Source organism: Netta rufina, assembly GCF_964035555.1.
Source record: "Netta rufina genome assembly, chromosome: 4".
In the NCBI taxonomy this organism is placed as follows: Eukaryota; Metazoa; Chordata; class Aves; order Anseriformes; family Anatidae; genus Netta; species Netta rufina.
In genome coordinates, this window is record NC_140127.1 from 71,409,354 (window position 1) to 71,434,659 (window position 25,306).

The 25,306-nt window shown below is 48.0% G+C and overlaps 1 protein-coding gene across 2 annotated transcripts; it reads left to right on the forward strand.

Annotated features, from left to right (window-relative positions):
• The first annotated feature begins 1,992 nt into the window (after window positions 1-1,992).
• Window positions 1,993-24,471, forward strand: SMYD1 (SET and MYND domain containing 1). 2 transcript variants are annotated; one of them, XM_084285844.1, is made up of 10 exons: window positions 1,993-2,419; window positions 11,001-11,177; window positions 12,168-12,381; window positions 13,881-14,011; window positions 15,646-15,684; window positions 18,425-18,617; window positions 21,136-21,228; window positions 21,707-21,870; window positions 22,693-22,861; window positions 24,037-24,471. In XM_084285844.1, exons 1-10 carry the CDS (start codon window positions 2,283-2,285, stop codon window positions 24,193-24,195), a joined length of 1,476 nt encoding a protein of 491 aa, XP_084141970.1. In that variant the 5' UTR covers window positions 1,993-2,282; the 3' UTR covers window positions 24,196-24,471. The 2 variants fall into 2 exon arrangements, with proteins under 2 accessions (XP_084141970.1, XP_084141971.1); XM_084285845.1 differs by lacking the exon at window positions 15,646-15,684.
• Window positions 24,472-25,306: the final 835 nt, after the last annotated feature.

Consider the following 25,306-nt stretch of genomic DNA (forward strand, 5'->3'; position numbering starts at 1 on the left):
AAAGTAGAGCCACTGCTCCGAATAGGTGTTTAATTGGGACACCCCATTTTACAGCTTCTCTTGGCCCTCTCCGTCTTTCCCAGTGATTTTTCTTTGCATGGACAGTTTTACCACTCTATTTAGCACACAGCTGTGCTTGAAACTGTGGCCTAGTGGTACCGAGGATGTCGATGTCCATCCCATGCCTGGGTGCAGATGTGCCGTGCAGTTGGATGTCTGATCTCCCCTGCGACCCAGCTGAGGGCACACCACCATGGCATTCACCAGGCTGCAAGGAGAGAAATGAGATTTTTGCTCAATTACATGTTTTTTGGCAGTGTGAAGGAGTGAGGGTACATTGCACTGAATGCAATGATGGCTGTCCGTGCAGAGACCTGCTCTATTGTAAGTCTGTCCTACTGTGTAAATATATAATTATATATATATATTTTGTTTTCTGAGATTCAGAAACAGTGTGTGTTTACTGTGCTTAATGACTGGCTTCAGTATAGCCACATTCCTAACCAATTTTGCACCTAATTTTGAGGTGCTAAAGCACTACATATGTATCTAAAAGTCACTGAATGCCCAGGGGAATTAAACATGGGTAACAGGTGAGGCCAGCACATCCTGACATCACACAATGTGTTACAGCAGAAGATGATTGCAATTAAAATTCTAATTGCTTTTAGTGGCTGATTGCCGAAAGTGGCTTTTCTGTACAGCGTAAATGCTAAGAGGTTTGTGCTGACAGCTCTGCGACAGCTCTGGCCATCCTCAGTAGGAGTGGGGCAGGCTGGTTGTTTGGGGAACAGTGCTAATAACCACATGAGCACCCAGATCACCCTGACTTTATGGAGCTCTGGATTGATATCGTTTGTGCTTGGCACACTCGGGCAAACTATAACAGAGGGTATTTGAGCTGAAGCGCGATACCATACTTCATCTGCAGGAAAGGAAAATTGCCAGAAGCTTTCAGCAGAAGATGCTGAGCAGTTCTGAGGCTGTCTTGAAGAGGACAATACTTCCCTCCGCCTTGATTAGGTAAAGCAAGTCGTCTGACAAAACAAGTCTAGGGATGCACAGGAATTATCCTCCTTACATCTCTGCACCTTGTTTTCCATATCTATTCATCAGATAGGTTTTTCTGTGCGGCAAGGAGGTGTGGGAAGAGGTTTGCAAACAGTGATGTCTGTATGGTGCTTAAAGATCCGTGAGGAAACAGAATCAGGTTTCCTAGCAGTGGGAGGCTGAGATGGTAGAGAACCAGCCACACAAAATGCTGTTAAAGGATAAAATAAATGCTGAATGACAACCTAGGCTGAGTTGAGTTTCCATAGCAAGGCTCACTGTTATACATGGAGGCCTTCCTTTGCATCACCTTGAACACGATCTAGCTGCTGGAGACAGGGGGCAAATAGGGGACTGGGTTCTCATGGGCTTGATCTCTCTGGTTTTCTCTCCACCCTCCTTTACCCTATAGTGGGTTAAATTCCTCCTTCTCTTCTCAAGGTTGAGTACTGGAGGTGAGGAGAGCCCTCAAATGTGCTGCCATTTCTGAGATTAAAGTATCCAAAATTGTGCAAATATCTAAGATGTTCTTCTTGCTTCTGCAGCCTGTGCCAAACCACTTCTGCCCTTCCAGCTCCTTCCTCGCTGCTTTGCGTGCTCACCGCCGGCATTTGGGAAGCGATGTCCTTTTTTCCAGGCTCCAGTGGTGATGGAGGAGGCAGAGAATTTCAGGGCGCAAGTTCCTCTGCTCTCCCTGCCTCTAAATACGCCGTCCATCTCCTGGAGGGTAAAAATAAAGCAGCATTGTTTAATTTCTGGAAAAAGCCAGACGACAGTGGAAGGGGTCAGAAATATGCATACCAGCCCTCCCCGTCCCACTGTCTCAGCTGTTGCTTCCTGAGAGACAGAAACATGTGGTTGCTAAAAATACACCCTGCAAAGAGAATACATTCCCTCCCCAATGGGAGCGGATAAATTAACCCGAGTCCTAACATACACAACCGCTCGTGGCTGGGAGCAACAATTCCAAACGTGGGTTTTGGAGAGGGGTTTCCTAATGCAGCAGAAGACCCAGCCCTGCACCTTCTTCCCTGCCTAGGCTGCCAATATCGCATGGGAGATCTTCTCCTCCTGCTTTTCCTGCTCCCACCCCTTCGCCCTCCTATGGGAAACGGTGCGGCCGGGGGTGGGGGTAGGCCAGCCCTTTTATAAGCGTGGTCCTGTGGCCAGACGAAGTTGACAGGAGTGACGGGAGATTTGGCTCGCCCTGAGATACCCTGGGGGTCCCGGGGATGACTAAAGGGGGAATGGAGTCAGTCGAAGTGTTCACGTCTGAAGGCAAAGGCAGGGGCTTGAAGGCACAGAAGGAATTCCTGCCCGGGGATGTCATCTTTGCGGAGCCAGCCTACGCTGCCGTGGTTTTTGATAGGTAAGAAGGAAAAGTACTCGTAAAAACCGAGATCGAAAGTTGTCTTGGTGCAAAATGTCATCTGGCTGGGCGGGTGGAAGCTTGAAAGTGTCTGGATAGCATCAGAGAGGGGCGTGAAGGGAAGTCAGAAGCACTTCTGTAAAGGCACATCCATAGCTTGCAGTGAATATCCTTCCTGGGGCTCAGACCTGCTTTTTTAGATTTAAATAAAGCACAATCTTCTTCCAGGATGTGACCTTGCAAGGTGCTCGGTGCTGTCAGCTTTTACCAAAGGCAGTGCAAGCTGCATGTGCTCGGTGCCTCACGAAACTGGACCCACATTACACCGCAGTGAGCTGCCAGGAGCGCGGGTAATTCAGTTCCAGCAGCCTCAGACAGGCTTTGCTGAAGCCTCCAATGTAAAATGGGTGATAAGAGTGAGTTACACTGTGCTGTGCTCACGTGTGTTATCCCCCCCCATCCCTACACAGAAATTCATAGCCAGCTATCTTCAAACTAGAGGCTCCTGGGGATCTGCAAGTGGTGTTGCTTCTCTTCAAGTAATTTTATATTTCTGACTTGCTAAGTTAACTGGAGGCAGGTTTCTACAGTCACTCTTGCGTGAGAGTAGTTTTAACCTTTTTGTTCATGTTGATATAGCCTGAAGCTAAATTTTGGTGCAGGTGCATTTTTCTTCTCTGCTGCTCATTTTAAGGATGAGCAGCATGCATCCAACCCACACTGCTGGAGTGGCAGTGGCTGGTAGGTGCCCACTTCTGCCCTTCAAATCAATGGAAAATTCACTTAATTAGCCTGAAAGCTAAACGACACAAAGAGACAATTTCTATGTTAATCTCCTAAATAAATTTAGTTTAGAGCTTCCGACACGAATGGAATTTGTTCAGCCTTATAATGCAGTAACCGAGAACAGAATTTGTCCCATTTTTTTTTTTTATTATTATTATTTTTTTTTTTTCCCAAATTGCCAGTGCCTTTAGCAAATGTTCTGCACACTAACTAGGGCAGTAGATGATCCTGCCCAGCTGGGCTTTCCCTGGCTGAATCAGTTCTGCTAATGGAGTCTGCAATTCAAGCAGAGCTCATACTTTTGTTTTAACGCTGGTCATCTTGGAGCGTTTAAGTGAAGTGCTGCAGCTACAGCTGGTATGTGCTACTGTGTGATCTGGCAATAGCAGAGAATTAGGGATCAAATAGGAGGAAATAATTGATTTTTTTTTGTCTTTCATTCACTTTTTCCTTGCCCTTATACTGTCAGTGGATGAACATATTTGTGAATCTATACCACAGCAACAATTACACTGTTTTCAATTTTTATTTTAATGTCTTTACAAGAGCTCACAATTAAAATGCTTTTTTTTTTTTTTGTTTTGTTTTGTTTTGTTTTAAAATATTAAGTTCTTAAATTCTTAGCCCCGAGTTCAATTACAGTAGCTAGTGACAAAAGCATCTCTCCTTGACGTGTCCTTCTAACTCTCATACTTTCATTGTGTCACTAGCTGGGATCCTGCTGTGATGTTGTTTCAGAAGCTCCTATGAATGATGACTTCTCCCATATGCCTTATTAAAAATACTAATTAAATCACTGAAAACATTTTGCCTTTTGATTGCTGGTCGACAATTTCTGTTCTTCTACCTGAAATGTTGTGAGCACGACACACACAGAGCAGCCCAGGCTTAGATTTCCAACAGAAAGCATCAGAAGGGGAGAGATGTGTTTCTCTCCTTAGCCAGCTTGTGTTTTTTTAACTACCAGAGCAGCAAGGAGGTGAACACATCTCTTCTCTGCGACTGCAGAGGATGGGGATGGTTTCAGTCATTCTTCTCTCTGCTGCTTCTTCATGCTGCCCTGCAATAGCAGCGGGCTCTCACCCTCCTGTGGCACATTTCATCCCAGGGCACTTTGTATGTGTCAGTGGTGAAATCCATTCCCCAAATCTCTGAAGCGGGCATTGCCAGCTGAATACTTCTCAGTTAGCACTCAGCAGGGGATATCCTGGGCCTGAGATATAAAGGGAGTGTTCATTTTTTCTCATGAAAACTATTCTGACATTTTTTCACATGCACACAGGGCTTTGGTTTTGAAGGTACCTTACACCACTGCCCCAGGGTGTTCAGTTGCATCTAACTCCAATTGAATTGGAAATAATAAATAGAAGGGCAGCCTGGATCCTTCTGGCACCAGCAAGAATAAATCCCCACTAGCCATGGTGGTTTTGCCCTGAAAGAACTGCTGTCACCCTTGCATTGGTGAAGAGTCCAATGAAGAGGCATGTGTTTTTCCATGTTTTTTTTTCCAGGTCCTAGATTAGTATCGAGCCTACACTGTTAAAAAGGTGCTCAACCTGCACTGGGACACCCAAAGTCAGTCTGTCATCCTAATTACCATCAGTATCTCAGTTTCTTGCTGAAAGCGGCGTGTTTGTGAGTTATGGAAAGGGAATTCAAATATGAGTGACTGGCAGGTTCAGTTTTTTGGCTGAGGTCCTACCAAATAGGAGACTCGATTTTCCACAGAGCTCAGCTTTCTCTTGCATGTAAGGGAAGCACAAGAGTGCCGAGCGCTTTGAAAATTTGGTCTGTACTTAGCAGCTATTTTAGGAGCTCAGTTCTATGGGAAGTCTGGTCACAGGGTGGATGGTGAGCCCTGGTTTATGCTGGTGAAAAGCAAGTTCTGGCTGTTATTTATATTGATGGCCGTAATCCTATAATGACCACACTGCAATCTTCTGTGTGACTGCACGCAGTGTGGCAATGCAGCAAGCGAAGTGAAGGCATCTTTTCTGGATTAGTGGGAGCAGCTCTTCAGAGGTACAGCATTGTTTTCTTGGTGTGGCCATACTATGGAAAATGATTCCACTAAGGTGGTCAAAGGGCTGGAGCAGCTCTCCTACAAAGACAGGCTCACCTACCTTGCTGAGCCAAATGGCTCTCCAGACCCCACTGAGTGTTTTGACCAGATCTCTGCTTAGCTAGGGCACAGATGTGGTGTCTAAACGTGCAAACTGCATCCCACCATGGAAACCCCTGAAGGTCCCAGGGACCTCAGTCATTGAGGCTTATGGGGACGTGTCCTTTTCAACCCAGTTGTAGTCATCTGAGCATCAGTGCCTGAGACTTCTGGTCCAAAAGTACAGCAAGCTCACAGTGAAGGTAAAGAAGGTTCCTACAGACATCGGCCAGCTCATCTCAAGGCTAACATTTTGCTTAACACCATGGTTCCCTGGTTGGCCATTACCTCCAACTGAAGCTTGTTCTCGTGCTCTGCTTATGTGCTGAGGTTTAATCCTTCCCTCCCTCTTCCCTCTCTCTTTGAAAGGTCTCCTTTCCTCACAGCTCCCCTCAGGACGGTGACATTCCCATTGCCTGGCCTCAATGTACAGTATGTGACCTTCTCCTCTAGCATGCACGTTGGCTCTCAAACCTGTAAGAGTTTACATTTCCCACAGGCAGGGGGAGGCCCGATATATTTCTGTCAACCTTCTCGTGAGGGGTTTGCTTTTTACCCAGTGGGATTTGAGAGAGAGTAGTCAAGGTAAACAGTGCCATGTGGTAAAAAGCCAAGATCACTTGGAGATCTGCTTGATGAGTGATGTATGAAGCAGACATTTTCCAAGGGAAATGTGGGGAGCTCTGTTAATGTAGCTGGGATGACCTAGGGATATAAGGAATGCAAAATTTTCCATAATAATATGACTCTGAAGGTATTATGGAAGCAATTATTTTGAGCTGACATCAATAAAAACTGAGAGCTAATGTGATCATATCTTTTTTTTTTTTTTTTTCCTCTGGGCTTTGATTTTTTATTCCTAGTTCAAAAGCTTAAGTAAAACTGGGGAGAAAACTCAGCTTTTTGAAAGAAAACCACAGCCACACCTCTTTAAAATGAGGCTGAGAAAGCTTGTAATGAAAGGCTAAAAATAAGAAAGTCTAAAACAGCTCTAAAACAAATCATTCACTCAAATCAGATAAACTACGATGTGTCATCCGTGGCATTTTGAAGATAAAAGTACTGAGCTCCAACCCCCCACTTTTAAAGGAGCAAAACTCTTCTTGCACTGATAATTCACCATTACAAGTATCTCCAGGAGAAGCTGAGTATTGAATAGCTCCCTTCTTCTTTCCCTGCTGAAGGGGTAGGTGGATTTCCTTAGACTGCTGGGTTTAATGTGTTAAGACCTTGCCTTGAAAGCTAAGTGGACTTTGCCTACACCTTGGGCAATTTTTCTGCTGTCCTCTTCAAGCTGTTGAGGAGAGGGATGCTTAGCCAGCCAGTAATAAATATGAAGCAGGTGGACTTAGGTGTAATCTATGTCATCTGCGTGTGTCATCTGTCGTGTGCAGAACAGAACAAACTCACTTTGAATAGTCTGTGAGCTCCCCAGCATGGCCAGCAGCTATTCTGTGAGCTCCTCCTCTGTCCCTTTGCACTGCAGCCATCTCACTGTGCCTTTCCACACCAGCAGATGAGGTGCCCTGGGGGCTGGGTGTGAAACGGCTGGCAGATAGCTGCCTCGGGCATGTTTCAAAGGCGAGGTGAATATATTTCCTATGGCCGTGCTCAGCCCTTTGACCTGGCAGGTCCGAGGGATCTGAATGCATCTGAATCCAATCCAGGCAGTTGCTGGAGCTGGTTGCTGCTTCTGCCCTCACTGAGAGCCGTGCCTGGGGGAGCCGTGGTGTAGCTAGCAGTGCTCTGTCACCTCTTGCATTAGTTGGCTGGCTTATTGAATTGCTGCTTTTGTGACAGTAGTAGCTGTGTGTCTCATCCATGTAACACCAGAGCTCACGAGCCCCGCAGAGCTCAGCTCTGCTGACACTGGGACGAGAGGCCAAGGAAATCTGAGGCTCCCCAGAAAGTCATTTGGTGAGTCAGCCAGTGGCATCTGCCCTCCAAGTCCATCCTAAATCCCTGACCTGGCAAGGCCGGGATGGGCTGGAGAAATCACGGTGCTAAGGAAGATCCTGCTTTTGGCCAGGATAAAATAAAGATGTTCTCACCATCTGCAGTACATGAGCGCAGTGAGGCAGTGAATGAATGGCCAGCGGTCACCCTACAGGCCACGACGTACACTGGCACAGCAAAAAGCAGTCTGATTGTACCTGTGTTAAAGCAAAGGAGCAGAACACTCAGTCTTTAAAGGTTCAGACCTCCAGAGCTCCTGGGCAGGTGCCACACATCCCTTCAGGAACCTTCAGAGCTGCCTGGCTGTGCAGCATCCTGGCCATGAAGGAATGGCCCTCTTTGGACACATAAAGGCTGCTATAACCCCAATGTTTGGTTGTATTAAACACTTCCTAAGCCAGCCAGAAAAGCTTTTATAGACCAAGGAGAGATTGGATTTAACCTCAGTTAAGGTTCCCCACGCCCTTGGGGTACCTTAACTATTGCAGAGGGGATGCCAGAGGAAGATGTGGACCACTGCAAGCCTTTGGTGTTGTCTGCCTCCAGGACAGATGGCATCAGAACCTGTCATAAGGTCAAGCCCTGGGACCAAAGGAGAGTCCCATTTTGCCATCTGCCTTCAGGGCATTGTCTCTGAGCACCTCTGGCACGGCAGGGGCTTGCAGGACTCCACCTGGGTGATTTAGGTGCTTACAGGGTCAGGCAGTGACTGAGCAACGTTTGTTGAAGATTTAGGCAAGGGGGCTCAAGTACCTGTGTCTCCCGATTTATTTATTTATTTCAGCACTAAGCCAGGCCCCTGGAGGCCTGGCACATCACCAATACATCCATTCTTTTTTTTAAACCATTCCTGAAAGCTGAGGATCTCATGAGAGTTTTGTGAGAAATGGGGTATTTTTTATACCTGCCAGCCTACGCAGATTACTATGAATAATCGTATCTGCAGTGTCACTGCCGTAAGAGCTGTTCTTTTGCTTCCTCAGGAAATCTTGTATAACATTTTTTTGGGGGGGTGCATTTCTTCATCTCTTCAGAAACAAGAGCTTTCCAGGGCTGGCAATAAGCTCCCCCAGTTAGGAAAGCTTTGGAAATGCTGGACACCCTATACAATAAATAGCAAAATGCAGAGCCAATATTTTGGCATTTTTTCATTTTGAGAGAGGGGACCAGGGGGAGATAAGCCCCTGTTTGTGGTCAGGGGTTCTGCTGCACCATATTCTCCTCCTGCAGGGAGAATCCTTTAGCTGCCTGCTCACTTGCTGACTGCCCCCAAAACACGTGAGTGGCAGGAGGGAGCCCCGCTCCCCGCAGGAGATATCTCCCCGTGCTTCCCGGCACAGCTCAACCCTGCGGGTTTTATCAGCTCCCTGCCTCTCCTTTGCCTTACAAGGAGCGTAATCTCTCTTGCACCTCTCTGCCCCCCTGACTTGACAGCTGACAGAGCCCAGCCTTGCATTTTTCACCACCTCCCAGCTCTTCCATTTGACTTAACGGAGCAGGCTGCATCCCCCTCCCTGGACACACACAACCCCCTGCCCCGTGCCGACTGCTTGCCTTGCATCGGGTTCTCTCCGTGCACCAGCACGTCTCCTATCATTTCCCAAACCTCATTTTTACACATGGTGCTGCCTGCTGCAGGTCATCCTGCTTTAAATCAATGGCCCTCTTCGTCTTGCAAGAGCCAGCGCACGGGGTGGGTTGTGTCAGCAGCTCGTGCAATAGTGCCAGAGGAATGAAAATGCATTTTAAGCGTGCTGGGATAGATATAAACATGCATACATATGTTTATATATATGTATATAGAGTGGAGAGGCAGGACGGTCTTGTGACTGGGACTCTGGGGCTCTGGGGCTGATTCCCCCTTGTGACAAAGTGTTCTCGTGTGAATCCCAACACAGTTTTTGTTTCCTCGTGCCTCAGTTTCCCTGTGGTGGGCAATAATGTTCCCCTGGCAATGAAGTCCCAGTGTTCAGTGGTCTTTCTGCAATGAGGAGAGCTTTCCTTCTGGGGCTGGCAGTGTCTAAGCAATAGGAATTTGAATTCTCCCCTACTGTTGAGCCTGGCTGGAGGCAGAAGTGAAGCGTGCAGTTGCTGGAGAAGCTAATTTTGAGGGGGCAGTGGATCAGGAAGGGAAAAGCCTGCTGTAGCAGCAGGGGGAAAGTCCCAAAGGGTCTCCTCCTCCTTCCCAAAAAAGCAAGTGCCAAGATAAAGCATCTGGGCATGTGAAATGGAGCACACAGGGAAAGTTTCCCCTTGATCCAGGACCCTGGGCAGTCTTGGAGGGAGGATGTTGGGTTAGCTTTCATCTGTGCCCTCTGATATATTCCTCCCCCTTGGTTATAGTTACATACATACAATTGTAGGATGCTTCTTGGAAATCCTGTTTTGACACCCCCAAAGAAGAAACCTGCTCGTTTTGAAAGCTGTTTTCCGGCTGCCCCATGGCCATCTAACTCACAATAAACCACAGGAGCCGGAGTAGCCAGAGAGCAGCACTTGCTGCTGGCCAGAGAAAGACACGTCAAGCTTTGGGATTTGAAGGAGAAATGTGCTTCACCAGCCCATCTGCAGGACAGCTTGAAGTGGCCTGAAGAGCACAGTGCTAGAGCTAATGCCAGACTAATCAGGGAGGTGTACTTCATGCCCTGAGAGCAGAGCACATCCTCACAGGCTCTGTACTTGTCACCTTGCTGTTTATGGGTGGCGTATGCTGGGCCACCAACCAGCACTAAATCACTGATGTTCTCAGCTCAGCACTAGCCTTGTGAAGCTGAAAGATCCTTTGGATGTATTAATAAAATCTTATGGCGGCCATAAATGCAAGTATGGCTCATAAACTTGGTATTTCAGTCCGCTCCAGGTCCTACCCCAGCCAGTGCTCCCGTGAGCTACTGAGAATTCATCTTTCCTCTGTATTCAGCTGTTTGGTGCTGCTTGTCCATCCTGGGGCAGCTAAAAATCCACTCGACCCTTAGGAGTCGTGCTTGGGGGCTACTGAACCTCCAGGAGCCTGCCTGGGATCTGCAGACCCATGCTAAGCATCTTTCTGGAGTCACCGGGGCCAGGAGAGCCCCAAACCCACCCATCCTGGAGCTGTGTGCTGCTGTGTCCTGCTGTTTTGGATGTGTATTTGTATGGTCGCTGCTCTGTTTTGAGCCACGGCCCCTGCAGGATGTGGGATGCAGGGCCTGGGATGGGTTCCAGCTCAGCCAAATCCGGAGGCTCTGCAGACAGATGAAGCTCTCAGGCTGGCTCGCTGCCTTCACATTGTTCTTCACGTTCGCCTGAGCAAGAGATTCATTAGGCATCTGCTTTCTGCCCAGCACATGGGTGGCTGAGGCTTCAGCACGGGCCAGACAGAAAAGAAAAGCAGGCCGAGAACCCTCCTCACAGCGGCGGTGCTGAGGAGGAGCAGACGAGCTGCAGACAGAAGGGCTGAGAGCTTTATTGCGTTCCTCCTTTAAACAAAATGTTTGCCTCTTTGGCATAGCCAAGCAGCAAAGCAACCTCAGTGTGCAAGTGGACAAGGATTAAACGACGTGGGGTGTTTCTGTGTCCTCCCAAAATGGCTGGGAGTCCATCCTGGGGGGGGTGGGAGGTCCCCATGGGCAGAACCCTTGCTTGTGGAGCTGCCCATATCTCCAAGAAATGATCCCCTGTGTCCTTCTGTCCTTCCAGCCTGACACATGTCGTCTGCCACACCTGCTTCAAACGCCAGGAGAGGCTCCACCGCTGCGGCCAGTGCAAGTTCGCCTACTACTGCGACCGCACCTGCCAGAGGGCCGCCTGGCTGAACCACAAGAACGAGTGCTCCGCCATCAAGAGGCACGGCAAGGCACCCACCGAAAACATCAGGTGGGAGCTGGACCCAGTGCCAGGGCTCACTAACAGGCCTTGGGGGCGGTGGGAGAGGATGGGGCATCCTTTGGGAGAATTACAGAACCACAGAGTTGCAGAATTGTAGGGGTTGGAAGGGACCCCAAGAGACCATCGGGTCCAACCCCCCTGCCAAAGCAGTTCCCTAGAGCAGGCTGCCCAGGTAAGCGTCCAGACGGGCCTTGAATATCTCCAGAGAAGGAGACTCCACAACCTCCCTGGGCAGCCTGTCCCAGCGCTCCATCACCCTCACCGTGGAGAAGTTCTTTCGCGTGTTGGTGCGGAACTGCCTGGGCTCCATTTTTGCGGAAATGCCCCTTGTCCTGTCCCCACAAACCACCAAAAAGAGGTTGGCCAAATCCCTCTGTCTCCCACACTTCAGGTGTTTTTAAATATTGATAAGAAAGGTGGCAAGGAAGAGCTGGGTGTCCTGCCTTGGGTAGGCTGGAGGCAGGAGCTGCTTTGGGGAAGGCCAGAAGTGTCCCTGAGCTCACAGGCTGGGGATCTGGAGGATGATCTGTGGTGTGACAGGGTTGTGACTTTTTTTTTTTTTGGTGCTGGGCCCCCAAAACTCTACTGCAGCTGAATGTGATGAGGCGAAGCCACCTTGGGCAGTTTAGGAAGTGGGGAAAATCCAGGAGAGGCTGAGAGGAGCTGGGCTGGTCCCCAGCTTGCCTCCAGGATACACTGATTTAGATTCACGTCCTGGTAGGAAAATAACAGGAATCCCCAGGGAAATGGGGCCTGTAACACTTCTCCAGATGAGAACAGAGACACCTCTGAAAAACCCCACAACTTCCTTTCCTTTAAAACTCCCAGATGAGGCCAGCCACCAGCCAGCCGATGCAGGACCTGTCCTGTTCCCACCCCTAAAATAAATTTTGGTGTCCCTCCATCCCTGTCCTTGTTCTGGAGGAGCACGTCGCTGGCTCTGCTGGTGCACGGTGCTCGGGGCTCTCTCCTGGCCAGGTTGGCAGCTCGCATCATGTGGAAGATGGAGAGGGAAGGCAGTGGGCTGTCAGAGGGCTGCCTGGTCTCCATTGACGACCTGCAGAACCATGTGGAAAACTTCGGCGAGGAGGAGAAAAAGGACCTCCGTGTTGACGTGGAGAGCTTCCTGGAGTTCTGGCCGCCCCAGAGCCAGCAGTTCGGCATGCAGTACATCTCCCACATATTTGGAGTGGTATGTCCGAGGGCTGGGAGGGCAAAGGGGGGCTGCTTTTAGTGCCATGGGCTGTGCCAGGTGCCCAGAGGAAGTCTCATACCAACCCTTGATGATATCTGACTTAATTAATGAATACTGCCACACTCCCCATCTGCACTCACGTGGGAAAACTGAAGCACAGCAAGTTCAAGGTCTGGATTTTTCATCTGTCTAAACATGTAGGCAAGTGGCTATCTCAACTGCAGGTGCTGCACCAGCATCACAAGTCCCACTTGCACCTAAGAACTAAGAAAATCTATTTAAATATATATTTTGAATATGTATACTTAATTAGTATATAGCAGATCCATTTTAGTATATGCATTAGTCTATTATATATCGTATACATTACATTTTTGCATATATATATATATAAGTAGATAAAATATACAAAATATACTTCATAATGTCCTTTCCTAACATGTTAACTACACATTTTCGTCTTAAGTGTAGCAGAGAGGGAAATTCCCCGAGGCCAGTTCAGGCTGAGCAGCTCTGCCTGCAGCCCTGGCACAGGCTGGCACATCCCGGGCTGTGCTAACCCCATGGGACATCGTTTTCCCCTGGGGGGACACAGAGCATCCTTTGGTACCCACCCCAAAGAGCAAATCCAGCCCACTGGGCACAGGGAGAGCCACGTGCTAGTGACAGGCACGGCTTGCCCACGTAGCAGTAAGGCAGTTTGGATGAAGCACAGCTTTAGATAAGAAAGGAAATAAAACTATTAAGGGATTAAAGCAATTAGCAGCAGAGTTAATGATTTCCTTTGGTATATCCTATCGTACTTGCTTTTTGCAAATTCTTTGCTTGTTTACGTTTATGGCTCAAAACTCTTCCCTAAACAATTGGTATGTGATAATGTATGGTACAGAAAGTCAGAATCACTCATTCTTGGTATATATGTCACCCCAAAGTAATCATTTTGAAAATTCATTGCCTGGGACTCATACCAAACTGCTGCAATTGGTTTTTGTCAGCTCTGGGGGCCACCCAGCAGATGTGTGCCCAGGCTGAATGCAAAGTTAATTTCCGACACTGACTCCTGGTTTTTAAGCGTGAACTTTGCTTTCTGCGAATGCTCTGCCTCAAATTCATTCTCCTGTGGCCTTTTCCTGAATTATCTGCAGAAAGCCAATATAAGGAAAGCAAAGCACGGTCAGACAAAATATATCTTAAGCATCCTGAATGAATATTAACAGTCAATATTCTGCAGCATTACTCAGCCCTGCTCTGAGCTGGTCCATCTGCTGGAGTCCTGCATCGCATCTCTTCTTCTGATGCTTTATCCCAAGTAAAGATGTCATTTCTGCAGTTACCTCCTACAACAATCTTGTAGGCAATACTTCTTTCTCCCTAAAGTTTGGGGATGCTGGAGATGCACCTCTCCTAACCATCAGCAGGAGCTGAGACATCCTGAGTGTAGCTGAGCTCAACTTTTTCTCCTTTAATGCTTCTTCCTGCCTGTGTTTTGGGACTAGATCAACTGCAACGCCTTCACCCTCAGCGACCAAAGAGGACTGCAAGCTGTTGGTGTGGGAATCTTCCCCAACCTCTGCCAAGCCAACCATGACTGCTGGCCCAACTGTACCGTCATCTTCAACAACGGCAAGTGAGTGGGTTTCTTCCCTTGGGCGCAGCGGGGATGCATCCTAACAGGCAACTCACATAACAGACTGCTAACCCCAGAGCACCAGATCCCTGCCCCAGAAAATCTATTCATTCTCATTTCCTTTTGTAGTCCAGAACCAAAAAACCCACAGGATTTTCTTTCTAAAGAGGAGCTGTTCTCTTCTCTCCTTGTTATTTAAAAAATTGATGCACCAAGCAAATGCACACAACTTATCAGCAGGGCTTGACCTCAAATCCAGCAAACCAGCAAATAATTTTCCCCGTGTGTCTTGAAATCAGACTCAAAATAGACAGATAAAGTGGTAAGTAGCTGACTAGATCACTTTAATGGAAGTTTTATTTATAAACAGTTCAGGAACAGTTTTGGTTAATGAATTATTAAAGATTATATTGAGTCCACAGTCCAAGAGTTTTTCATAACCAAAGCTTGCAGTCAGCTATATCACTGTTACTGATGTGCTTATAGCCATTTCTAACACAAGTCCTCATCCTTGTGAGAGCGTACAATCTCTATTAATTACTGATTAACTATTTAGCAACGGGTTCTTAATGGAAAATGTGACTGTTATCTGCAAACTGAGTCACGTGCGAGTGCAGGATACCCCAAGGCGCTGTGCGTTCCCCATTGCCACCCAAACCCTGTAAGGAAACATCTGCAGGACGTGTGAGATGGGAAGAGGGTGAGAGCACAGGGGGGAATGCAGGGAAGCCCTGGCAGAGCTGGGAGCAGAGGCTGCTGCTCTCAGGGCTCAGGGCAGGGATGGGAGGGATGCTCTGCCCTCTGCAGCCTCCTCCCAGGCCAGAATGGGCATAAACCATTGCTGATCCAGCAAGTGCATCGTGTGCGAGACATTAGCTGATTGCCAAAAACTCCACAGCCACAGCATTTCATCAACATTTTCTGCTCTGTCTTAAGATTTTATAAATTTCCGTGTTCAGCAAGCTTCAATGCTGAGCCTAAAAGGTGACCCCGCAGCCTCCTCTACTTTAATTAGCGTATTGCTTGTGCACTCCAGTTCTCACGGCCAAAAAACCCTCTAAGCTCCCACATGTGGCCTGTTGCTGACTTGAATAAACCTCAACGCTCTGGTTGGGTTGTGCAACTGGCCAGGTTTCTTGCCCTTCTGTTGAAACCTGGTGATAAGAGCAGCTACTGCTGCAGGAACTGAGCTCTCGATTAGCGCTCAGGGCACAATCCTGGGTTTGGGGAGCCACTAAACTCATCATACTGCACAGCCCTCGTTGCTGATATCCCAGTCTAATTTCCATTTCATGCTATGCTTTGTAGAGCATGAGTACTGATGGTGGTGGTGATGTTTCTGGTCTGTGCAGGAGAACTAGCCCCAAATAGCAAATGTCAGGAGCGGATTTTGCTCATCCTCTGGTTGACAGCACTCCTAAAATCACAGTGCAGGACAGCTGTCCCCCGAATCCGCTGTGATAGGGTTACAGCAGCTGTAGAGGAAGAGCAGAGCTCTTTGTGCCCTCATGGAGCGAGACACGAGCCAAGCGCCGGGAGTCCCATCACCCCCAGCCCAGATGATCCCAGTTCGCCCAGTTCCTTTCGTTGTACTTGCACCCGTGTAAACTTCAGATGTCTGTTTTGTCTTTCAGTCATGAGGCTGTAAGATCAATGTTCCACACACAGATGAGGTGGGTCACTCCTGAGAGCATCGTCCTTCCCCTCGCCCCGTACCCTCATGCCCTGTGTTAATGAAGCTGCAAACAGCACCGAGCGGCTCCAAAAGCCCTCTGTTTGCGGACAATTTCACCTTCTCCTTTTTCCAAACTTCTATTCCTCCCCTGTGTAAAGCCCCACTAAACCCAAACCTCACTTAACTCTGCATTTTGTGGTAAATTAAAACAACAGCAGTAATGCCTCCCCGACTGCAAATTCCCTCCCTTCCCTTCCAACCTTTTCCGTGGCTCCCTCCCTTTCAGTATTTCCCCTCCACTTCTCATTTCACCCCCCAGCGACCGCAGCGAGAGCATGAAAGTCAGAGCAAGGTCTCGCTAATCTTACACGGCCCAAAATAAAACCTTGCGTACTACGAGATGGGAAACGGCTGCATTACTGACATACTAAACAGCCCACGTTTCTTGTGCAACAGACAGTGCCCTTTGAATGCACTGACTACAATAGCAATACCATGAGGTGTAGGCTTCATCCCTCTTTTTTTATGATAATGCCTGATTAATGTTTTATCTTTAATGATGCCACTGTTACCTGATCCGAGCATTTCTCTTTTCATGAAGAATTCACTAAAACATGTGCAAACAAACAAACAAACAAACAAAAAAACCCACAAATTTTCTGCTTATCTCCCTTCACCTGGGATGTTATAGTCAGTCCAGTTAAAGGGACACTGTTGTCTTTAAACTTCAATTTCAAACAAGCAGGCAATTTCCTCAAATCAGAGGCAAAACACTTTTGCAGTGCCTTTCCTCACCATTGCCTCAGAGCATTACAAAGAGGACCATAAAAATGGGCAGATGAGTTTTACTTCTGATTAAGGTTCCTATTCCTGAGCTTTGAGTTCCCTGAGCTCGCGGTGCCCGTGCCCACACCTTTCAAGGTCCGAGGGGCTATCTCGGCCGACAGTGTCTCTTTAACTGTAGCATTTAAAATATACCATCTGTGTCCAGGCTTGTCCGAAACGCTATCAATCCCCTCGACCCAAGGGATCACGGCTTAAAATACACCTACGGTGCTTAGGCTACCAGGGGCATCATAAAAGTCAAGGCTTGCTTCTGCTTCTCTGGTTGCATGACTCACGTTAACGAGGATCCCGTTAAGTGTGAAGGGGAACGTTTCTGCATGTAACTTTCGGATGGAAATTGCTCTGATTTGTGCACTTTCTCCTGGAGAAGTGGGTCGCACCTTTCTCCCGGGGGCATTTTCCCGTGGTTAGGGCAGAACTGATAGCTGCCTGTCGTGATGATGGCATGTTCAGTGATAAATTTAGTACGGAATATACTGTTGATGTGACCTAACGCCCAGAGAAGGTCAAGACCATCCTCAAAGAGTAGTTTTCACAGCAGTTTAGCACAGCAGACAGACTTAGAGGTATGCCCCTTGAGGGTTTCCTAATGGGAATGACAGTGCCTTTACAGAAACATGATCATGCAGGAGAAGTTCCCCCCATCCAACCCAGAAGATGCACCTGGGTATGTCTTTGGACCTTCACTTTGGACCTACACTGGTCCTAAAGGACCTTGTGTTCAGGTGGGAGCCAGCAAACCCCCTTGGTTGCATAAAACATACCACAGGGTGCAGCAGGATCAGGCCACCAATGGTGGGAGACCCCTGGGTGACTCCCATCCTGGTGGCCTCACTGTCCTCAAACTGATGTGCCACTGCCCTGCTTTTAGCCACCAGCCTTGCTGTGGTGCTCAGTCCAAGCAGCTCCTCGTCCTGGTTAGGCAGCTGGGCATCCCCTAGAGCCTTCTCCTAAAACAGGGAGCTGAGCTGATACAAACGTCCTGGCTTCTGGATGAGCCCTAGAGCGAGGCACTAGAAGATGGGGAAGCAGATGGATACGGAAACACCACTCACAGGGGGTGTTTCTGGGTTAATTCTTCAGCCCTCCGTGCTTATCCAGACCCCGAGGTGGAGAGGTGGCCCAGAGTAGCTGAGATATTTCTCTTTCTGGAGATGAACAGCAAGGGCATTTGAGATGTTTTACAGGAAAAGAGTTGAAATAAAGGCAGATGCAAAGATCTGACCTTCCAAAGTCCTGTCAATTTGCAAGGGTTTGCTGTGGATTTTGGTTTGGTAACAGACTGGTGATTTCCTTGTGTTTGATATTGGCACTAGGCATTGGATCAAATGGGCTATAATAGAAAATAAACCATTCCCAGTGAACTGTTCCTAAGGGTCTATGTAGAGATGCATGAAAAGGGTTAGGGCTTTTCCAGTGCCCAGCGGGAACATCTCTGAGCTTTTCCGAGTGAAAATGATACCGAAAGCAGCCCGGCTCGGGATCTGGGAGTCTGGCCAGGGATGTGCGAGCAGAACACAAGCGGCGCTCAAAAAAGCCCCAAAGTCCAAACTCAGCATTTTGCAAGGCTCGTCGTGTACTTCTGATCTCAGGGTTCTCTTCTGGCAAGATCCCTTGAATCATAATAAGATTTTATGCCTAAATTTACCCCTCCATTCACCCCGAATGGAGCGCTTTCTGCTTTCCAGTGTATCCCAGACAGGGACTGACAGAGGGGCAGGAGAAACTAGTGTGGCTGTGTTTTCACTCCCTATTCAGTTAACAGACTGCTGCACATCCCTGCATTGCTAAAGCAGTACCTTAGGGCAAGGGTTGTTAGCAGGATTTGTCCCCGGTGCCTCAGTGGCTGCATTCACTTCTCCAAGTCCTTTTCTTGCCTTCTTCACACCCAGGATCGAGCTGCGGGCACTGAGCAAGATCTCTCCCGGGGATGAGCTGACCGTGTCCTACGTGGATTTCCTCAACGTGAGTGAGGAGCGGCGGAGGCAGCTGAAGAAGCAGTATTACTTCGACTGCACCTGCGAGCACTGCAAGAAACAGATCAAGGATGACCTGATGCTGGCGGTGAAGGAGGGGGACAACAAGGTATGGCCCTGCAGTGCCCAAACCCAGAGGTGGTTCCGTCTCCTCCACAGCCTGGGGACACCCAGGAGCAGCAGAGGCAGGTTTTGGCAGAAGCCCGAAGAGTGCTAATGTGAAAAATGAGGTCAGAACTGAAACATTATTGAGCGCAATGCCAACTCAAACACACCGTGCAAGGTTGGTTTAGTCCCTACTGTGCAACGTGCCTACAGCTTTTCAGTTTTAAAAAGCCCACAAAAGTTGCCTTTAACTCTAACCTAACAGTCCAGCAACAGGCAGCATGCTAAAATCTTGGAAAATGAGGTCTAGAGTGGAGAAAAATGCTGACATTTAGATTGGGCTTTTTGTGAGGAGCTGAATGGAACTGAAGTTTTGAACAGCAGAACAGGGGATAACATATTATTCTGATATATATATGTATTATATATATATCTATAATTCATGATGACAGGACTAACTGGCCCTGCTGAAGCTGTGGTATTTGTAAAAGATGTACCATCAAGCTGGCTCTGGGAAGGTGGGAATCTGACCCTCCAGCCCTCATCGCACCAGCCGGTCACAGCGAATTTGATCTTTCCCCTGGCATTCCTCTGTGCATGGCTGCTTTGGGCAGACTTACTGGGAAGAATTAGTGTGTTGGCCCATTCATTTTCCAGTCACCTGTGTTTTCTCTGGAGGCCTGGCAAGTCACTGAGTGGGAGGGCTGCGTCTTGCTGTCGGCATTAGGATATGTTGCTTGGCCAGCAGCTCCAATTTCTGAGCATGCTGGTAGCTGTAAGATCTCCTTTTTGGCTCCTCTGCCCAAGGATATAAGTGCATTATTATTATCATTATTATTATTATTTTTAATCTGTGACAGTTTTAGTTTAGGGGATTTCTACTCCTGGAAGCTTTACAAAAAGCAAGCTATTGCAAAAGACATCGATATATAATCCCTTTTCCAAATTATCAAGCTTCATTTCAGAGCTAATTCTGGCTACTGAAACTCCCCACATCTAATGTAAAGCTGTCGCAGAGGTAGAAGCCCTTTCATCTGACTTCCCCTAGAAGTATTTTCAAACAGCTTCTGCAATGGGCTGCATAAAAGAATCCCGCTCTCAGGAAGATCTCAACACCTCCTGTGAGGTAGCGTCCCCTTTTCGTGATCCTTCCAGGTGCCCTGCAGTGCAGCAGGAACACACGCACTTTCTGATACGTGTGCTCCACCATCTAAAGCTGGCATTAAAAAAAAAAAAAACAACAACTTGTAACTATGCCAGGTGCATGATTTCAGCTATTAAAAATACCCTCCTGAACAATAAGTATCCGAACTGAGCTCACCCGCAGAGCACGCCGGCTGTATCGCATTCCCTGAACCCAGGCTCGCTCTCCTGACAGCGGCAGCGCTCACAGCTGTGTGGAAAAAGCTCCCTGAATGTCTGCAGGATTGACACCTCACATCCTCAGCAGCCGCTCCAACCTCCGGTCCATCACCCCTTCCAAAGAGCAGCATTGTTTATGATGGCAACAGGATTAGGGGGCTAGGAAATGCAGGAGAGGGATTTTAATAGATAAAGCTGCTGTGGAAGTGCTGTTAAAGTGCCTATTCTGGGAGTCTGTGCTCAGACAGCAGAGCAGATCTGCACTGACATTAACATTGACTTTGAAAGTGCTCTTGCCACTAGGACACCCCGTGTACTGCTCAAACAGCTGCTACGATCTGATTAGCCGTGATAGTTCCTGTCTAATAATATAGAATAATAAATCATAACACATACATACACGTCCATGAACATATGGGGCCTATAGCTCTGAAAAGTTACTGGTTTTCTTCTGCACTAAATTTTCAGAAGTTTGAAAATTCAGCTTTGAACAGCTCAGAAAAGCAGAGGATACCTGATGGTGCTGGATAAAGGTATTTTATATTTCAGCATGAAATGGAGGGCAGCTAATTAGGGGCTGGTTAGTGTTTGGTCAGGCATGCCTGGATGTGCATCATGCCTCGATGTCTTCCAATCCACGGTGAAATCCAAACGTCTCTGAGGTATATGGGGAAACACATTTCACCCCCTGGATGTGACTGAAATCCGAGGTAAACTGTCTTGGGGTATTTAGATCTAAAGAGAGCAGAATAGGTAAAAATTAGTAATATAAGCTTTCCTATCCTTATTCCACCTCATTCCATCTCATTTATTCCTGGCTTTAGGAGTGCCTGGTACACACTGACCGGTGGCTGTTCACCTTCTCCCATTTTCACAGCCTCTCTGGTGTCTTGTGAGGCCTCCTGGTAGCAGGGCTGCTTCTGTCCTTTCTCCAGAGGAGAGAAGCAGAGGAAAGAATTGAGGATCCATGCCAGATATCTATGGCTGCTGCCCTGATGGTGGCCCAGCCGTGCTCTTGCTGAAGTCAGTAGGATCTTCACCCCTGAGTTTGGTTATGGGGTAGTTTCAGACCAGGCCAGACCTGAGGAGGCACCCAGCAAATCCAGCCAGCAGCAGGAATGGTGGGTTTTCCTCACTGGCTTTCCTAATTTTGTCCCCAGCCCTCTGCAGAGACGGTGAAGGAGGTTATCCAGTTCTCCAAGGACACGCTGGAGAAGATCAACAAGGCCCGCCTGGAGGGAGTTTACCACGAGGTGAGTCCCCGTGCTTTTGTACGCGTGGTGCTAGGGACAGCAGGTCTCGTCCCTCTTTGAGTCAATGATTTATGGGGGGAAACAAAGCCCCATTTCTGTAATCTGAACACCCCCAGCTGCCTCTTGCCCTCTTGGTAGTTGGAATCACAAAACAGATGAGAGATGGACATGGGGCAGTGCGTGTCTGCAGCCCCACAGGGCGATCGGGAGCATTCCTTGCATCAAGTCTGGTAGGAGGTTGGGTGGATGGCATGAGGGGTATAATCACATCTTCCTCACGAGGGCATGATGTGAGCCCCAATCATTTTGTTTGACTGATGTTTCTGGACAGATAAAAGCATATCCTATCTTCCCCAGCCTTCACAGAGCCTGACTTGGCCTCTAGGGCTGGTGTGGACCACACAACACACAGGGCTCTGGGGGTCAGATTCAGGCTGATGGTGCTCTGGCTTCATTTCCCTGCTTCCCCTGGATGTAGGTTGTGAAATTGTGCCGTGACTGCCTGAAGAAACAGGAGCCTGTGCTGGGGGACACAAACCTCTACCTCCTGAGGATCCTCAGCATCGCCTCCGAGGTGCTCTCCTACCTCCAGATGTTTGAGGAAGCAGCTGACTACGCCAAGAGGATGGTGGATGGCTACATGTATGGCATTGCCCTGCTTTCAGCAGCTCTCTGTGGTTGTGCAATGTTAGGCAGCGTGTTACAGAAATTATTTTCTTAGTCTGCTCCCACCAGGACAGCAGTAGTGACATTTGGATTTGGTCCTGATTATATCAGCAGACAGAGAGCCCCTTCATAAATGCACAAGAGCTCCCAAATACCTCAATTTACTGAATTGTATCTGCCAGGTGGTTTGAGTCATCTTCCATTAGCCTCTTTGATGTGTTCAGAAGCATCTCAGGGCTGCCCTGGTAGCAAAGCACAGAGCCTGGGTGCAGGACAAAGAGACCATTGCTTCAGGGCATGGTCTGTTCCCCTGCAACCTGCAGGAAGGAGAAGTCGTAGAGAAAAGAGAAACTGTGTCAAATGAGTGTTACTCAAGATGCCCCTTGAATATGTGGATTTGGGCCTTGGCTAATGAAAATCTGATGACTATTACATTCTCAATTTAGGCCTTCATTAAATCTCTGATTTTATGTTTTGTGCCATCTGGGCTGTAGGGTCAGCTCTGGGTTTTGTCTGTGCCAAAATCCTGTGGAGTGATAAACCTTGCTATTCTCCAGTCCAGATGTCCAGCTCACACTGTCGGCAGGTTGTTCACCCTCTTTCACAACATCTCATGTCCCTGTGTAACTCATGTCCTCCTGACCCTTTTTAAGCGGGGCTGCACGTTTCACTGGCACCAGATTCAATAGGGTCTTCACCTGAATACACAGCCTGCTCTTTGGAAAACGTGTCACATCGTTGGCAAACATTTAGGAACTCAGATCTCTCCTGAACTAAAATTACTCAATGCTTTTCCAGGAAAATATACCATCCCAACAACGCGCAGCTGGGCATGGCTGTGATGCGGGCAGGAGTGACCCACTGGCACGCTGGCCTCATCGAAGCCGGGCATGGCATGATCTGTAAAGCCTATGCCATCCTCCTGATAACCCACGGACCTTCCCACCCCATTACCAAAGACCTGGAGGTAGGTGTCAGGATCTCTCTTCTTGTCTCTGCTATCTGCCCCGGTACAGTTCCATTCATGATCATGTTACAGTCTGCTGGAAAATGCACGTTCCTTCCTAGCGGAAATTTTCATCCCTGAAAAATAGCTTCTATCCAGCACCAGGACATGCATTAAAAATAGCCAGTGAGCCCCTGAATCTTTTTTTGAAACTGCTGTGCCCAAGGACAGAGGCTCCCATTCTTCAAACAGCCTGATTGCATTGCTCCCAGATGGATGGCGTTAGTTTGACTATATCAGATTACGTATGGGGGCCTGTTCCCAGCTTACCAACCAATATTCTCCATCTTATATTGGTGACCATTCTTCTTTATTTACCCCTCCCCAGTCCTTCTGGGCTGCAATGCATTTTTATTCTCAAATGACCAATAGATCTATACCTTAGCTTAGGGCCAAGATGTGCAGATCCCAGGGGAATTGTATCTGCTCAGCTGTGATGAACTCCTTACAATTGCATCTGGGGATTGATCGTTTATTTAACCTTTAACTCACCCAGTGTGACCTGCTGGCTTTACAGAATTCTCCTTTATTAGCCAAAAAAATTACACAACACCAAGTAAAATCTTTCACTGATGTCTTAGTCCCCATTACAGCAGAGCTATAATCTTAGTGCAATTTTATGTCATCAGGAAAATAATTATCTTAGGCCTGAAGCCAAATTATCTGTTGGCTGTTTGCCTATATGTATATATATCAGGGCGTGAGGCTCCAGCACCTCCATTTCCCTTTCCAGTTTCTTCAGGATGAAAATACTGAATATATGACACATGCTTACTTCTGTGCTCCTAAAGAAGGTTGAAGAAACTCACAGACAGGTGTAAAAAGATTCCTAAAATCCATTCTGAACCTATGCCACAATGCAGCACCATGAATGACTGCTCATGGTGAATCCAGGGATGTTTGGGAGCGTGAGGTTCACCAGCAGAAGAGCTGGGTGCAGGAAGGGCTGATGCCTTCTTCACCTTCATGGCTCACAGGCAACCAGGACTGAGAAAGTAAATTCTGTCTGTGCCCAGCCAGCCTTGGTCCTGCTTTTGGGACACCTGGAAAAGGTGTCCCAAAACCCTTAGGAAAGCATTTTTCACTTGAAAGGGTTTTTTCACTTGCTTTGAGATCCCCCATGTTGTGTCCCTCAGGTCATGCGTGTCCAGACGGAGATGGAGCTGCGCATGTTCAAGCAGAACGAGTTCATGTACTACAAGATGAGGGAAGCTGCCCTTAAAAACCAAAAGATTCAAGTCATGCCTGAACCCAGCAACGAGACCGCCCCCAGCCTCTTCCACAAGAAGGAATAGACCCTGAGCTTGAAACAATCATGCCTGTGGGGCATCGTCGCCTGTGGCACCTGGGGAACGTGATATATGAACGAGACACATCCATAAGGATTGTTTCCAGTGGCACCAGTCTGAGAGCATGGACCTGCTGGGGGAGAGGCCTGAAAAATCTTCTGAGGGCTCAAAGCAGAGGAGCTCTTGGCAGAAGCAACATCCTTTTTCTACCACTAGCATTACAAATCCAAGCAAGAAACCTGTTTTAAAATTATTTACATTCTTATTGAAAGCCTGTTTCGCTCTGAACCTGAAGTCCTTGGTTATTTTTAAAATTGTTTATTTTGAAATATTTTTTCCATCACTTCCCTGTGATGACATCACTTCTTCCCACTGATGCCTATGGGTGGTTGACCAAGGGATGGTAGAAGTAGGAAGCTGGTTCCAAGAAGAGTCTTGGGCAACCATTTCCTCTCCCGCCAGCAGAGAAAACCCCAAATTTAAGCCCAGAAGAAGGAGTTCAGTGCCAGTAATCCAATTTACCATCTGAGGCCCTCCTGCTGGTGGGAAGGGATGGGGTGGGTGGTAATGGGGTGGCCAGAGCCTGTAGGGCTGGGAGTTCTTGGGGGAAGAGGATAGTTGGGATGCCTGAAGTCCCCCAGTGCTGGTCCCTACCCCAGGGCAGTTTTCCATGCAGGATCACCCACATTTCCTTGTCCCCAGGCATCTGCCACCCTCCACCACCCCATATTTTGGCCCTACCAATCACCTTGTGGTCACTTTGACCAAATCTTTAAGAAAAATGGAGAGAATCCTTTCGATGGCCCCGGTGCTACTCCATCCACCCAGCCACGTGGGTACAACCCACCAGGATGCCCCAGGAAGGATGCTGGTGCCAGAAAGGGGCTGGCAGAGCACTTGTTGGGGTGGAGGACATCTGTGACAACAAGGGAACAACACAGAGGGTCTCATGCTGGCTCTGAGTCTGGTCCTGCTCAATTCACCATCATCATCACGGCCTCAGCTCAGCCCGTTGCCCAGTTTCTATCAGGGTTTGTGTGAGTTTTGGAGGCTTGCGCCTCTTTAAAACAACAGTTCAGAGGTTGATGATAATAATGAAGAGGTTTTAATATAAATT